The sequence below is a fragment of the Nilaparvata lugens genome, chromosome 11 (assembly GCF_014356525.2).
Source record: "Nilaparvata lugens isolate BPH chromosome 11, ASM1435652v1, whole genome shotgun sequence".
NCBI classification, from domain to species: domain Eukaryota; kingdom Metazoa; phylum Arthropoda; class Insecta; order Hemiptera; family Delphacidae; genus Nilaparvata; species Nilaparvata lugens.
In genome coordinates this window covers 42970629-42986907 of record NC_052514.1, presented here as the reverse complement: position 1 = coordinate 42986907, position 16279 = coordinate 42970629, and the positions used below count along the sequence as shown (strand labels likewise).

Sequence of the window (16279 nt, the reverse complement as noted above, 5' to 3'; positions counted from 1 at the left end):
CTTGACAAACTAAGATATTGACGAACTGAGACCTTCCTCTAACAAAGTGAAGGGTTTAAATTTGCATATACCACAAGTACGGTTATCAAAGACCTTAAGAAGCCATGTAAATGTAGGTTTGAGACTCTTCAATCACCTTCCTCAAGAAATAAAAAATTTCCCGTTTTTGAAGTTTAAAGATGCACTTTACAATTTTCTAGTCAAAAATCCCTTTTACAGCTTGAAAGAGTACTATGAGAAGTGAATATTTGAATGTATTATGACTTTAAAAAAATGTATACTTTGATGTTATTATGCCTTATATTGTATAGAAATACATTAATATGTAATTGTAATGTATTATAACTATCTTGACAATGTCTCATGCAATCGTGTAATTTGTTCTTGGACAAATAAGAATATTCTATTCTATTCTATTCTAACACACTTTGACAGCACCTAAATATTGTATTGAAGTCTTCCTCAACTTACTACGAGCCTAAAGAAATTAGACTGAATATTGACTGGTCACATAAGGCACTTGACAAAGTAAAAACTTGACGAACTGATTCACTCCGCTAGCAACTCATTACTTGACACTAGTTAGAATAAATATTTCAATTTGTTAGAACCAAATCCTATACTATTAAACGAGCAATTTTTGTTTATATGTTTAGATGTTTGGATGTTTAGATGTTTATATGTTTGTATTTCACCGGATCTAGAAAACGGCTCTAACGATTCTCACGAAATTCAGAACATAGTAGGTTTATAATGTAAAAAATCGATTGCACTAAATCTCATCCCAGGGAAAACTCGCTGAAAGACATTAAAAGGATAATTATTATTCATCCTTGGAAAAAACAGCTGATAATAATTATTTCGTCGTCTGTTGATGATGGAAGTGAGTGAGTGAGTTCATGTGTGAGGGACTGTGTCAAAATTATGACTCAGCTGTTGAACTTTTGTAATCATTCAATCAGGTACTTAGTGCCGGTTGCAAAAAAGCCGGGTTATTTTCAATCCTGATTAATTCCAGTAGATCCATCTTTTTCACATGGTCTTCTCTGATTTGGTTCACGTGAAATTAATCAGGATAAAAATTTAACCGGCTTTTGTGCAACCGGGCCTTTGTGAGGGAAATGTTTGCATTCCTCTGGAAATTAAACTCAATTTACTGTGATTAGATAGAACATTTCTGTATGAACTATGAATGTTATTATAATTTCTTCTTTCGTAATAAATGTTGTACGCTTTTGTACTCCAGAGCGAAGCTCGGTCCCCGATATTTATAAAGAAATCTGGTGTGGTACACTCACACAACTTTCCTTGCTCATTGATCTATAAGCCTCATGAACGAGGATAATTATTTAGGGAATAAAATTATGCCGATTGGCGGCTAAATAATTAAAATACTATTATACTATATTGTGATTGTGTTCGAGTACATTTTCCTTTGTTTGAATTATGAAATTTGAGGACTTTTTAAAAGTTGTCAAAACAGCTGCTCTACAAATAAAATATCGACATGTGTTCTTTTTAATAAACTGCTCTACCTACCTACCTCACGCACGAGAAGGAGGTTACAAAGTAAATTTCTCAAGGATGGGGTGGACCCCCTGTTAATTTCTCAGGGAGGAGACTCATGCCAGTTAATAGAGCTGATATATAACTATATAGGGTATGAATTTGAAAAAAATCGGTCAAGTCATTTTTGAGAAAATCGTGATAGAAATTTAACAAAATTCATTCTTCTCAGGAATATTACGGAGCTCCTGTAATTTTCCCAGAAATGAGACTCATGTCAGTTGATATGGCTTATAAGCTATCTAGGGTATACATTTGAAGAAAATCGTTAAGAGCCGTTTTCGAGAAAACCGTGAAAAACATGGTTTTTTAGCAATTATCCGCCATTTTGAATTGAATTTCTTAATGTCGGATCCTCATGGTATAAGGACCTTAAGTTTAAAATTTCAAGTCAATCGGTTAATTAGGAATGGAGTTATCGTGTTCACACACACACACACACACACACACACACACACAACACACACACCCACACACACCACACACACACACACACACACACACACACACACACACACACACACACACACACACACACACCACACACACCACACACACACACACACACACACACACCACACACACACACACACACACCCACACACCACACACACACCACACACACACACACACACCCACACACACACACACACACCCACACAGATTTGGTTCACGTGAAATTAATCAGGATAAAAATTTAACCGGCTTTTGTGCAACCGGGCCTTTGTGAGGGAAATGTTTGCATTCCTCTGGAAATTAAACTCAATTTACTGTGATTAGATAGAACATTTCTGTATGAACTATGAATGTTATTATAATTTCTTCTTTCGTAATAAATGTTGTACGCTTTTGTACTCCAGAGCGAAGCTCGGTCCCCGATATTTATAAAAAAGGTCACTTATAAAAAAAATTAATAATGGATATTTATAAAAAATTGACTTCTGAAAGTATTTAGTGAGATGAGGTGATACTTATTCATGATGGAAACATGAAGTTATAGTCAAAATAGATACGTGCTGTTTGATCTTTGGTAGAGAGTTACTGGGGAGGATATTTTTAATATTCTTTCCGAAGAATGGACATTGATATGTCCAAAGCTCCGCCAATTTATGTAGATGCATAACATATAATTATTATCTATAGTTATTATATTACAATTGCTTTTTCATATCATATACAGTTCAATAATTATTTTCTTAGTCTATATCATGTAAATTCATCTATAATTTTGCTGTATTGTAAGCTATTGTATATAGTGTATAAGACAGTATATATTGTAATCTACATAAATAAAGTACTCAATCAATCAATCAATCAATCAATCAATCAATCATCTTTTCATTGAGGTGATGATTGATCTAAGAAGCAACTGACCTTGACACTCATCATCCTTGATCTTCTTGTATCCACGAGTGCGGTTGAAGAACTCGCCCTCCCTGCAGCTGGCGGGTGTCTCGTAATAGGTTGGCAACACCTTCTTATTTCGCACACAAATCGGCATCTTGTCTTTCCGCTCAAAACCGAAATCACATTCAAAGTCCTCCACCTGCCAAATACAAATACAATCTTTCAAATTAAAAATTATTTATTAGAAAATGCATAACAAAATATACACAGACATGTTGATTCAGCATCTAAGTATACAAACCTTGAATAAATTTAACAAAAATTGGCATATGAAAAGTGACACATAACTGTAAATGTCGTATAAACTAGAATTGGAAAAGCTTTTGGCGTAAGGCTGTGCAAAGGCTAAAAATAAACTTTTTACTCGTGATATTTTTCAAAGTTTTTCAATTTGTATATCATCAAGCTATCAAAATCAAAAAGTTTTCTCAGGAAAACATTTTTTCTGATCATTACTTCTTGAGATATGAGCGCCTAAAGTTTAAATTTTTTGGGACAGAACATTTCAAATTCGGTAAGAGATACATCCACGAGATTTTGAAAATAGATTCTTCATGGTATTGTTGATCTAGTAAAACAAAAAGTTTCAGAAAAGATCAATTTTCAAGATAGTTATTCAATTTACTAAAAATAACTTTTAGTTGAGTTATTTTAGTAAATTGAATAACTTTTCCAAAAATTGATATTTTTAGAAAATTAATGTTTTACTAGATCAACAATACCATGAAGATAGAGATTTTCATCCTCTAAATCTCATGGATTTTATATCGTACCGAATTTGAAATGTTCTGTCCCAAAAATTCAAACTTCAGTCGCTCATATCTCAAAAAGTAATGATCAGAAATAGTTATTTGTGCAACTAGTGCGCAAAGTGACAGTTTGCTGCATCGAAAGAAACGTTTACTTGAGTTGAGGAATGGTTTCTTGAGTGCAGCAAACGAACTTTGCGCACGTATTTCACATTAAATTTTTCCTACAGTTACCATTGAATATAAAAGTGGGTAATTATGGGTAAAATTGCCTGAATAATGTAGTAGTGTTTGAATGGCGGGGGGCAGCTGTGTGGTGTGTGCTGTGGTGGCACTGTGCTGTCGTTGTCCTTGGTTATAATATCTACTTAATAATTAGCGCGTTGTGCTTCGTTGCACCTCTGCTCACTATAGCAGCCACAGCAGTCACTGTTACCAACTTAATTTTGATTTTGCTGCACTGGTGCTCCATATAACCTACTAACTATTTTGCGTTGTCATGCTGCAAATCTGGAGTACGCAAAGTACTCACTTTGCGCACTAGTGCGGAAAAGTGATTCTTTGCAGCCTGCAATCAGTGCACAAATGGTCACTTTTCAGGGTATCTGTAGGAAAAAAATGTTTTCCTGACAAAACTTTTTCATTTTGATAGCTTGATGATATACAAATCGAAAAACTTAGAAAAATATCACGAGTAGAAAGTTTATTTTTAGCACAGCCTTAGGCTTGTGGTACTTTTCTGGAAGTTGTGTTAGCCATGTTTAATTATTGATCATAAAAATATGCTTGAAATTTGAAAGCGTTACACACTTCAGGTTTGATTACCTTCAATTCAAATCTTAAACTGGAATTTATTTCCTCAATGATATTAAACTACAAAGTTTGAAATAGCATGTTGACCTATAGTGAGGTCCTCGAGCTTCTATCTCTTATAAATCCTCTACTCTATATCTATAGTAGCTCGCTCCTCTCGCTTTTAAAAAGATAGAGGCGAGCCTCTATATAGCAACTAGACTCACTCTGCCACAAACTCCGTGAACAAAGCCATAGTGCATGACAGGTGGTTGATGGCTTAGACCAGTTATATAATAGACACGCTGGGAAGTCTAGCCTCTGAAGCCAACATCTACTGCCATATCGCCAAATCGTGACATCATCATCAGATAGAAAACTTTCAGATTGTGTCTATTTCAGAAGGATGTAAATTATTATTCATTAAGATGGTAAACTCCTGCTGCGCTCCCGCTGGAGTAGACACAATCTGCTATGGAAAACAATGTAAACAAACTCTACAGAAAGTTTCTATCCGATGTTGACGTCACGATTTGGCGATATGTCAGTAGATGTTGGCTTCATCGACTTTCAGTATGATATACAATGAGCCGTGTCTATTCTATAACTGGTCTAAGGTTGATAGTAACGTCAGCACAGGTAGGGCTCCTACACCAATAAAAACACTAGCTGATATAGATCAGCTGAAATCAACAAATTTTTATGGTGTACACACACACACACACACCACACCACACACACACACACACACACACCACCCACACACACACACACACCCCCACACACACACACACACACCACCACACACACACACCACACACACCACACACACACACACACACACACACACACACCCCACACACACACACACACACACACACACCACACACACACACACACAACACACACACACACACACACACACCCACACCACACACACACACACACACACACACCCACACCACACACACACACACACACACACACACCACACACACACCACACAACACACACAACACACACACACCACACCACACACACACACACCACACACACACACACCAACACACACACAACACACACACACACACACACACACACACACACCACACACACAACACACACACACACACACACACCACACACACACAGACCAACACCCAAAAATCAGGTTTTTGGACTCAGGGGACCTTGAAACGTATAGAAAACTTGAAATAAGGGTACCTTTATTTTTTTGGGAAAGCAATACTTTCCTCACCTATGGTAATAGGGCAAGGAAAGTAAAAAAGGGTCATAATTGACTTCTGACAGTATTTAGTGAGATGGGGTGATAAGTCTTATTCATGATGGAAACATGAAGTTATAGTCAAAATAGATACGTGCTGTTTGATCATATCTCCATCTTTTCATCAAGGTGATGATTGATCTAAGAAGCAACTGACCTTGACACTCATCATCCTTGATCTTCTTGTATCCACGAGTGCGGTTGAAGAACTCGCCCTCCCTGCAGCTGGCGGGTGTCTCGTAATAGGTTGGCAACACCTTCTTGTTTCGCACACAAATCGGCAACTTGTCTTTCCGCTCAAAACCGAAATCACATTCAAAGTCCTCCACCTGCCAAATACAAATACAATCTTTCAAATTAAAAATTATTTATTAGAAAATGCATGACAAAATATACACAGACATGTTGATTCAGCATCTAAGTATACAAACCTTGAATAAATTTAACAAAAATTGGCATATGAAAAGTGACACATAACTGTAAATGTCGTATAAACTAGAATTGGAAAAGCTTTTGGCGTAAGGCTGTGCAAAGGCTAAAAATAAACTTTTCCTACAGTTACGTTGAAAAGTGGCCATTGCTGCACTGATTACAGAACGCAAAGAATCACTTTTCCGCTCTAGTGCGGGAAAAATTTTTCTGCACTCCAGATTTGCAACATGGCAACGCAAAATACTTAGTAGGTTATATGGAGCAACAGTGCAGCAAAATCAAAATGAAGTTGGTAACAGTGACTGCTGTGGCTGCTATAGTGAGCAGAGGTGCAACCAAGCACAACGCGCTAATTATTATTCATTATATATTATAACCAAGGACAACGAGGACTTTAGGATTTTAGGATTAAGGTTTTTATCAATAATAAAATTACACAGAAAAACATTTGATAGATTTCAGGCAATTTTACCCATAATTACCCACTTTTCATATTCAATGGTAACTGTAGGAAAAACTTAATGTGAAATACGTGCGCAAAGTTCCTCTGCTGCACTCAAGAAACCATTCCGCCCTCGCCTATGGCTCGGGCGTAAACGTTTCTTTCGGTGCAGCAAACTGTCACTTTGCGCACTAGTTGCACAAATAACTATTTTACTCGTGATATTTTTCAAAGTTTTTCAATTTGTATATCATCAAGCTATGAAAATCAAAAAGTTTTCTCAGGAAAACATTTTTTCTGATCATTACTTCTTGAGATATGAGCGCCTAAAGTTTAAATTTTTTGGGACAGAACATTTCAAATTCGGTAAGAGATACATCCACGAGATTTGAAAATAGATTCTTCATGGTATTGTTGATCTAGTAAAACAAAAAGTTTCAGAAAAGATCTATTTTCAAGATAGTTATTCAATTTACTAAAAATAACCAAAAATAACTATTAGTTGAGTTATTTTAGTAAATTGAATAACTTTTCCAAAAATTGATATTTTTAGTAAATTAATGTTTTACTAGATCAACAATACCATGAAGATAAAGATTTTCATCCTCTAAATCTCATGGATTTTATATCGTACCGAATTTGAAATGTTCTGTCCCAAAAATTCAAACTTCAGTCGCTCATATCTCAAAAAGTAATGATCGAAAAAAAATGTTTTCCTGACAAAACTTTTTCATTTTGATAGCTTGATGATATACAAATCAGAAAACAATGAAAAATATCACGAGTAAAAAGTTTTTTTAGCCTTTGCACAGCCTTAACGCTAAACCACGTTTACTTGTATATATGGTTGCATTTATCATAATGTGTTTCATACGGGGTTTAAACGAACAGCTCACATTTCTCCGTTTGAACCGAGTATCTGCATACGGGCCTAAACTGACTAATTTGTCATTTTGCATAAAGATTCTCAATTCATAACATCATTAAGGAAAGATCAGCTTATATACATACAGAGTAGGAAATTCACGAATGACGGATCATCACGTCTGAACTACTGGAATGATTAACTTGAAATGTTGCATATAAATTCTCAATTCACCTAGGGTGTATATCATACAAATCGAAAAACTTAGAAAAATATCACGAGTAGAAAGTTTATTTTTAGCACAGCCTTAAGCTTGTGGTACTTTTCTGGAAGTTGTGTTACCCATGTTTAATTATTGATCATTGAATTATTATTGAAGCGTTACACACTTCAGGTTTGATTACCTTCAATTCAAATTTTAAACTGGAATTTATTTCCTCAATGATATTAAACTACAAAGTTTGAAATAGCATGTTGACCTATAGTGAGGTCCTCGAGCTTCTATCTCTTATAAATCCTCTACTCTATATCTATAGTAGCTCGCTCCTCTCGCTTTTAAAAAGATAGAGGCGAGCCTCTATATAGCAACTAGACTCACTCTGCCACAAACTCCGTGAACAAAGCCATAGTGCATGACAGGTGGTTGATGGCTTAGACCAGTTATATAATAGACACGCTGGGAAGTCTAGCCTCTGAAGCCAACATCTACTGCCATATCGCCAAATCGTGAAATCATCATCGGATAGAAAACTTTCAGATTGTGTCTATTTCAGAAGGATGTAAATTATTATTCATTAAGATGGTAAACTCCTGCTGCGCTCCCGCTGGAGTAGACACAATCTGCTATGGAAAACAATGTAAACAAACTCTACAGAAAGTTTTCTATCCGATGCTGACGTCACGATTTGGCGATATGGCAGTAGATGTTGGCTTCATCGACTTTCAGTATGAATATACAATGAGCCGTGTCTATTCTATAACTGGTCTAAGGTTGATGGTAACGTCAGCACAGGTAGGGCTCCTACACCAATAAAAACACTAGCTGATATAGATCAGCTGAAATCAACAAATTTTTATTGGTTTAGGAGCCCTACCTGTGCTGACGTCACCAGAAATCGGCTTGAATCGCCTTTCTTTTAATTTCAATTATTGAGAACGACTGAGTTGGCACAGATAAGGGGCCTATTTCATAGAACTCCAGTAATACAGGGCCTGTATTAATGTATAAATTAAAATTTACAATCCTGTAAAATTATGTTTCATCAAAATAATTCCACACTTATTGTAAAATCACCTGTAATACAGTTCCTTTATTTTGGATTAATGTTTTCATTGGCCAGCGAGCCTTATATAATATCTGAAAAAAGTGCTACTTAACATGTTTTGGTGGAAAATACACATTATCAAATTTCTGACGATGGACAGATTGCATCCATGCAGGAAAATAACTTTGTTAATGATAAATAGTTGAGAAATTATAATAACTACTCAACTTACAGAACTTATTATAGCAGTTATGTAAGTAGTAATGTTTCAAAAAAAAGTTAATAATTAAATTAACGACATTAATTAAATATGTTTAATAAAAAACATAGAACATTATGGACGTACATTTTCTGAATATTTCCAATAACGCTTCACTGAAGAAAGCTTAATCTAAACCGTTCATTATATTGATGAGTTTCCTGCATCATTTATTGTATGAAATTCCGTCCTTGAAAGTTCTTGGCCTACAAATAATAACATAGTCATCTTTACAAGAACTAGAACTACTCGTTTCAAGATTATACCTACACTTGTAAAAGTTTTAGGATGTTCTAAACAATGATAAAATATTCAAAAACTTACAGGTCCAGTAATACAGGAAGTTACTTTTTATGAAACACAAAAATGATGAAGTCCTGTATTATTTACTTCTAATACAGGCAAATGACTTGTGAATTGTTTTACAGGGAAAATTGTTTATGAAACACAAGCTTTTAATTTTCACCTGTAATACAGGAACGTTTCCTCTATTACAGGACTTGTAACTTTTATGAAACAGGCCCCTGTCCGTAGTTTCAATTAGTTTAGTTATTTATAATAAGCTTTATTTTTTATTTTATTTTGAAATGTTTATCATACTTGTTCAAAATCACTCTTGGTGCACAAGTTGTTCTTTGCCGATAGTGCCTTATTTTAATTTATATTAAATATAAATAAATAATTTTTATTTTATTAATTTGTATGTATTTCCTTTGAATGAATTTGAATTTTCATCAATCTCACCCACCTGACACCTGCATCGTTCCATGTTGACAGGTCTATCATAGTCGCGGCCATTGTAGCAGTTGGAGTGCGGGTTACGACGCTGGTATGTCTCCTTCTTGCCCAACACACAGGGCATATGAGGTCCATCCTCGCTGCTCGGTGACCACTGCTTGTAATCATCCGCGCTGCAGTTGTACGCGAACGCTCCCGCCAAATCGACCTACACAAAATAGTTCCAACATCAAATTTAGTTGTGATTAAAGCCACCAAATAATGCTGAAGAAAAGGATAAAAAAATAGCACAGAGAGAAGGGAGAAAATAGAGATAAGGCTAGAAAGAGAAGAGAAAGAAGGGCTGAAGATATGAGAGAGAAGGCTAAAAATAGAAGGAAATAAATAGAAAAGTTTGATATGATTGCAAGAGAAAAAACATTTGTTTAATCATCCTAAAGGGTCTGTAGGAACACAAATATATTGAATTCAATATTAAGTTTGAGAATTATGATATTTGATATGTATTTAAATACATCTTACATTGCCAGGTCTGTCAAGACCTATGGCAAACACTGGTAATAATAAACAAAATAATAAGACTTCTATGATGAAAAATTAAATACAATAATCATATATAATGAAAAATATTTGTGAAAATTCATGCTGAAAATGATAGGAGACATGAATAAATTGAATCAGCAGAATTTGAAGAGAAGTGGGAAATATGAAAGGTACAAGTGGGAGGATATTATGGCTAGGTGAGGGGGGTTGAGTATGAAGAATATGAAGGATTATGAATAATATAAAGGAACCCAGATTTTCGGTGGGGTTTTACCACTCTAGAACCTTGGGTTGTTAGGACGCTAGGACTGCTATTCTAAACCGACAGGAACTCGGCCAAAAAGAGAGGAGAGTGAGAAGGCTGAATAAATGAGAGAGAAGGCTAGAAATAGAATGAAAAAGAATAGAAATGTTGATATGATTGCAAGAGAAAAAACGTTTGCTTGATCATTTACAACGAGCAAGTGTTATCGAGGCTCCAGAAGGATCTGCTTGAAACACAAATAGATTGAATACAGTTTTATAGTTCCATGTCGATATCAAAAGTATTAACAGCTGTTATAATTTACAATAGACACATTATTTGATTGGGCTTTTATCTTAAGTAAACTTACATAAATTTGTTTCAATTATTAAAATCATAATAAATTGATTAATAAATATGAAAATATTACTATAACCACCCTCGATAAATTAAGAATCTCTATGCATAATTTCAAGTAAATCAGTTCAGTAGTTCAGACGTGATGATGAGTCAAATATGCATTTTGTATCCCATACATGTTTGAGCCAATTCCTTCATTTATCTAGGGTGTCCCAAAATTAAAGTGCCATAAATTTTCTCTTTCTTTTGACCCATAGAACCTATTCCCGAAATTGGGCACTTTAATTTTGTGACACCCTGTTTAATATAGTGTAGATCCCACACCATATAGCCGTGGCTGGGAGAGAGCAACAAGCTCAGCCCAAAACTGTACTTGTCCCAAATTTTATAAAAAGTAACATTCCCAATGGATAGGTTACATTACACTTTCAAGAATGTATTACATACAAAACTGAAAAGTTGAATGTGAGTAGGTCAGTAACTTGAATGATAACAAATAAAAGGGATTATAACAGTATTTTCAGTAGAAGTTGCTAAGTTCCTAACCCTTGACACACATGGTCCAGGGACTTACACCACCAGCAATGGCAGGGTCACCCTGGTCAAGCACTTGGCAAAAGGCTGCTGGCAGACGCAAGCCCTCGCTTCACCAGCTGGCTGGTGAGTCTGGGTAGAGGTCAGGTCAAGCAGGTGATTGCCCTGATAACTGGACATGGCCACTTCAGGAAACATCTCCACACAATTGGACTCAGAAATGAAAGCCAGATGCATAGGCTTTGTAATCAGTCTGAAGAGACTGCCAAGCATATCATACTGGATTGCGAAAGTCTTGGAGCTAGAAAAAGGGCTCTGTTTGGCTGCAAGCAACCAGGTGAGGAATGGGATGTTGGTATAGGTAAGAAACTCCTGGACCTTGTAAAGGACACGGGAGTTGGTTTGCCTAACCAACATACTTTTGGGACACACAATAAGCTTCGGTTGACGTGTGAGGTTGAACCTTTGGGTCTTTGAATCCGTCCCTTCAAAACATAAACATAAACAAACCCTTGACACAACTTGCCTTAATGATGAGCCAACGATGTTGTGTGACTCCCGAACCGAACATGGTGAAAATGGTTGTATTCTCACCAGGCTCTGTCATCAGACCATAGATGTGCAGTGACTCATCCTCGTTGAATGCCAATGACTTCCAATTTTCACCTGCAAGACATACTCTCGTTACACTACGTTCAAAGTACACACACTCAAAATCAACTTCTACAATTATTATATTTACTTATTTATAAAAACATGGAAGCATACAGGATTTCTCCCAAAAATTTCTTCCATAACAACATATGTGATGTGGAAAGCGAAAAGGGACCTGTTAGTTGTGGTAAAATGTTCAGGACAGACAATAATAGAGACTAGGGTCAAAAATATCGATTTCGAGTTTTCAATCGATTATCATGCAGTAACATTTCCTTTGTTGATCAGAATCGATTGAAAAGTCGACTTTTTCGTCGACTATATGAACACATGTAATGTTGCAGGAAAGGGAACAGTTGTCGTTATTATTTATTTATTTGGAAATTTACATATTTGAGGGCACCAGGAACTGAATCCCATTATTGCCCTCAAAACACACATTGAGCATACAATGGAGGAGTGCATACAATATTATGGAGTTACAACATTGCCCTGTTTTTATGTTTGAATGGGCATAACTCAGTCATTTTTCAAGATATCAATCTGAATTTTTTTAAAAATTGTTCTTTATAGTCTCCTTTATTGAGGAAAAATGATATCTCAAATTTGTTCAAGTTCATTAAAATTTAATATAGTAATATAATTATTTAATATAGTAAGAGTACAAAAAATTGAGAATAATTAAAAATAAAATTAAATTTCAGTAAAAATTAAATACTACTGTAGAGCTACACCACACCACAACAGATGCAATGAGTGGTGAATGAATTTATATGATTTTTATACAAAAGAAAAATATATATAAAGTACTGAAATTTATAAAATAGAATTATAAAATAGATGGTGTGATCACCGAAACTAGTAGTTACATTACAATTTGTATTTTTGTTTTTTTTTAATATTCTTTCAATTTTAAAGGGAACTAACTTATAATTCTATTTTATAAATACAAGTAAGAAGCCCTGAATTCATACATTTTAAAAAGTAATGAAAATATGTAGAACACAAATTACATCACTACAAGTTGCAAGACAGCAATAAATTCAAATAAACGACATAAAAACTATTTGGAAGATCTAAATTCAAATTAATAGTTTGTATAAATATTTTTGGACTGAAAATTTTGTGGAAATCTAGAAGACATACATTTCACACTTTTTAATGTTACCTAAATTTGGGAGAGAAATAGTACACGATATTCATTCTTATTTTTGGGTACGCGACTAGGTGCCACCCCGACGACTACTTGTCACCTTTTAAAACCGGTTTTTAGGGGGACAAGTAGACGTGAGCCATACCCGTCTAGTTGTCTCCTTTCTGAGGAGGTGACAACTAGTCGGGGGGACACCCTGTCGCGAGGGTGCGAGGTGTCAAGTTGTCGTTTACGGTCATGACTAGTTGGCACCTTTGGTCCAGTAGGTGTCAAGTAGTCGGGGTGACAACTTGACGGCAATGGTATATTTTTACGAGGGTACAAATAGTCGTCTACGGTCACGACAACCTATCCCATCGACTCCACTCCACAAGAAATCACCATTCCAGCTGGCTCTTTATTTGAAAGTTGGAAAATGAAGCCTAACTATCAAGTTCTAAATGAAAAGGCATTAAGATTCCTAATTTTGATATAATAAGATATTTTCAACACCATGATGTCTTTGTGAGTGATCCTTTTCAACCATGGTGCAATCAAGAATAAGGATAGAAACAGACTGTGTAGAAACAAGTGTATATAAATAATTACCAGACTTCATGTAACACCTCAGTTGATAACCAGACTGATAGCTTCATCTGCCATATCATTGATGGATGAAAATTTGACTGTCCTAGCATTAGGCTCAATTTACTCGTAAACGGTGCATCTGACGGGAAACAAAATGTGTTTAGAATTGTGTTCTACATCTGGTTCAGTCATCAAAAGGGCTTATTATTCATTTTTTACTCGAAAAAATTTGTCCTAAAAAAATCAAAGACGGTGAATATCTCCCGAACCGTACGTTTGACGGGAAAATGTTACTGAACCAAAAGTGCTTAGAATTCAATTTTACATCATAACCAGTAATAAAAATTTTTGATCCCTCCTCACTACGTACACCGCGGGTGTGTAAGTTGTGCCAACTGGTGCTCTGTAGGTGAAAAGTAGTCAGGGTGACACCTTGACGCCAGCGTGAAAGGTGTCATGTAGACGTGAGCCATCCCCGTCTACTTGTCTCCTTTCTAAGGAGGTGACAACTAGTCGGGGGGACACCCTGACGCGAGGATGCGAGGTGTCAAGTAGTCGTTTACGGTCATGACTAGTTGGCACCTTTGGTCCAGTAGGTGTCAAGTAGTCGTTTACGGTCATGACTAGTATGTTAGCACCTTTGGTTCAGTAGGTGTCAAGTAGTAGGGGGGACAACTTGACGGCAATGGTATATTTTTAGTCGGGGTGACAACTAGACGGCTACCCTTATTTTTTCTCTCCCGATCTGTCCTTCTTTGTGGGGGAAAAAATGATTAATTGGCAATGTTGACACACCTTCGTCAGTTGAGAAGAGCAGTTTGTTGGAGGGACTGGCCCTTGCGAACTTGTTGGATCGAACAGCCGTTATGACTCCTCCGTGGTCGCCCATGTTGAACAGGTGGTACTCGTTCAGAACATGGTGCCACGTCAAACCTGCGTCGCGGCTCAGGAACACGCCGATGTGACCTAGAAAAAAACGACAATTTAAGGAAAAATATAGGAATTTACTATAATAATTGGAACCATCCAACAAAATTCAATTCAGGAATACACCGATGTGACTCAAGGCTGTGCAAAGGCTAAAAATCTCTACTGGTGTTATTTTTCAAAGTATTTCGATTACTATCAAGCTATAAGAATGAAACATTTTCCCAAGAGTTTTTTTTCGGATCATTGATTTCTGAAATATGAGCGCCTAATTTTTTTGGGGGACAGATCCTTTCAAATTCAGTAAGAAATAAAATCCATGAAATTTCAACGATAAATTCGTCATGGTATTGTTGATTAAATAAAACAAAAATATTCTGAAATTGTCAATTTTTGAGTAAATTATTCAATATTATACTAAAACTGACCAGAAATAACTTTAAGTCGAGTTATTTTTGGTAAATTGAATAACGTTCTCAAAAATTGATATTTTCAAAAAATATATATATTTTGTTGAAAAAAATGAGAAACATTTATTCATGTTCTTTAAAAAAATATTTTGTTAAAATAATATTAACATGGATAATATTATCGTTGAAAATTCATGGATTTATCTCTTACCAATTTGAAACTGAACTCACTACAGGCGCTCAAGTTTTACTTTTGCCAGTAGAGCAAAAATTTTATTATTATTATTAATAGTTCCCTAATTTTCATGTATGTATTTTAGTTAAGTGCAGTAGCATATATTTATTTTTTGTATTTTGTTTTTGGCAAATAAATTCATTCAAAAAAAAAAATGATCTGTCCCAAAAAATTAAACTTTAGGCGCTCATATCTCCAAAATTAATGATCCGAAAAAATATCACCAGCAAAAGGATTTTTATCTAACTAACACTGACAGTAGCATGTGAACCCACCTTTAAGGGAAGTGCCCACAACTCCGGCAGCCACAATGAGACCAGGCGCCGACTTGCTTGACAGTATTGGCATGGCTCGCATCACCGGATGCAGTTTGCTAAACTCCTGCGACAGGTGCAACGAACAGTTGGTCTGGCAATCGTATGGGGTGCCGTCTGCGTGCAGGGCGGGCGGAGTGAGTCTGCGCCAGTCTCCACCCCAGTTGAATGTGATCACCGATTCCAGGTGTTCAGGACCTATGTTGCCTAGAAACACAGAAAACAAAATAAAATAGACAAATAACTCTTAAGTTGAAACATAATTGATATGGTTTCAACACATAGTTGAACATCGATCAAATTCTAGATGTTCGGGACCTATGTTGTCCAAAAACACATAAAGAAACATAAGAAAAATCTACACAGGTATCAAACTAGAAATTATAATAATAATGTTCATTCCTATAGCTGTATAGTCTGTGCAAACCTTAGGCTGGGCGTACAACGGTTAGTCAAGACAAGACTAGTCACAATTAGTCACAATACTTCATATAGTTGCTTATGAAGACGTCTAATTGCAATGACTAATCAGTGTGAA

General features: G+C 35.7%; 1 protein-coding gene across 1 annotated transcript in view; it reads right to left on the bottom strand.

Moving 5' to 3' along the window:
* LOC111057872 (sortilin-related receptor-like) overlaps positions 1-16279 on the bottom strand; it is a 160793-nt gene that overhangs the window by 72567 nt on the left and 71947 nt on the right. The window contains exons 7-11 of the mRNA XM_039437313.1: positions 15703-15948; positions 14651-14821; positions 12008-12147; positions 9811-10008; positions 2941-3112 (exon numbers count right to left, since the gene is read on the bottom strand). Coding sequence (XP_039293247.1) covers positions 2941-3112; positions 9811-10008; positions 12008-12147; positions 14651-14821; positions 15703-15948 — 927 coding nt within the window. The remainder of the gene's footprint in view (positions 1-2940; positions 3113-9810; positions 10009-12007; positions 12148-14650; positions 14822-15702; positions 15949-16279) is intronic.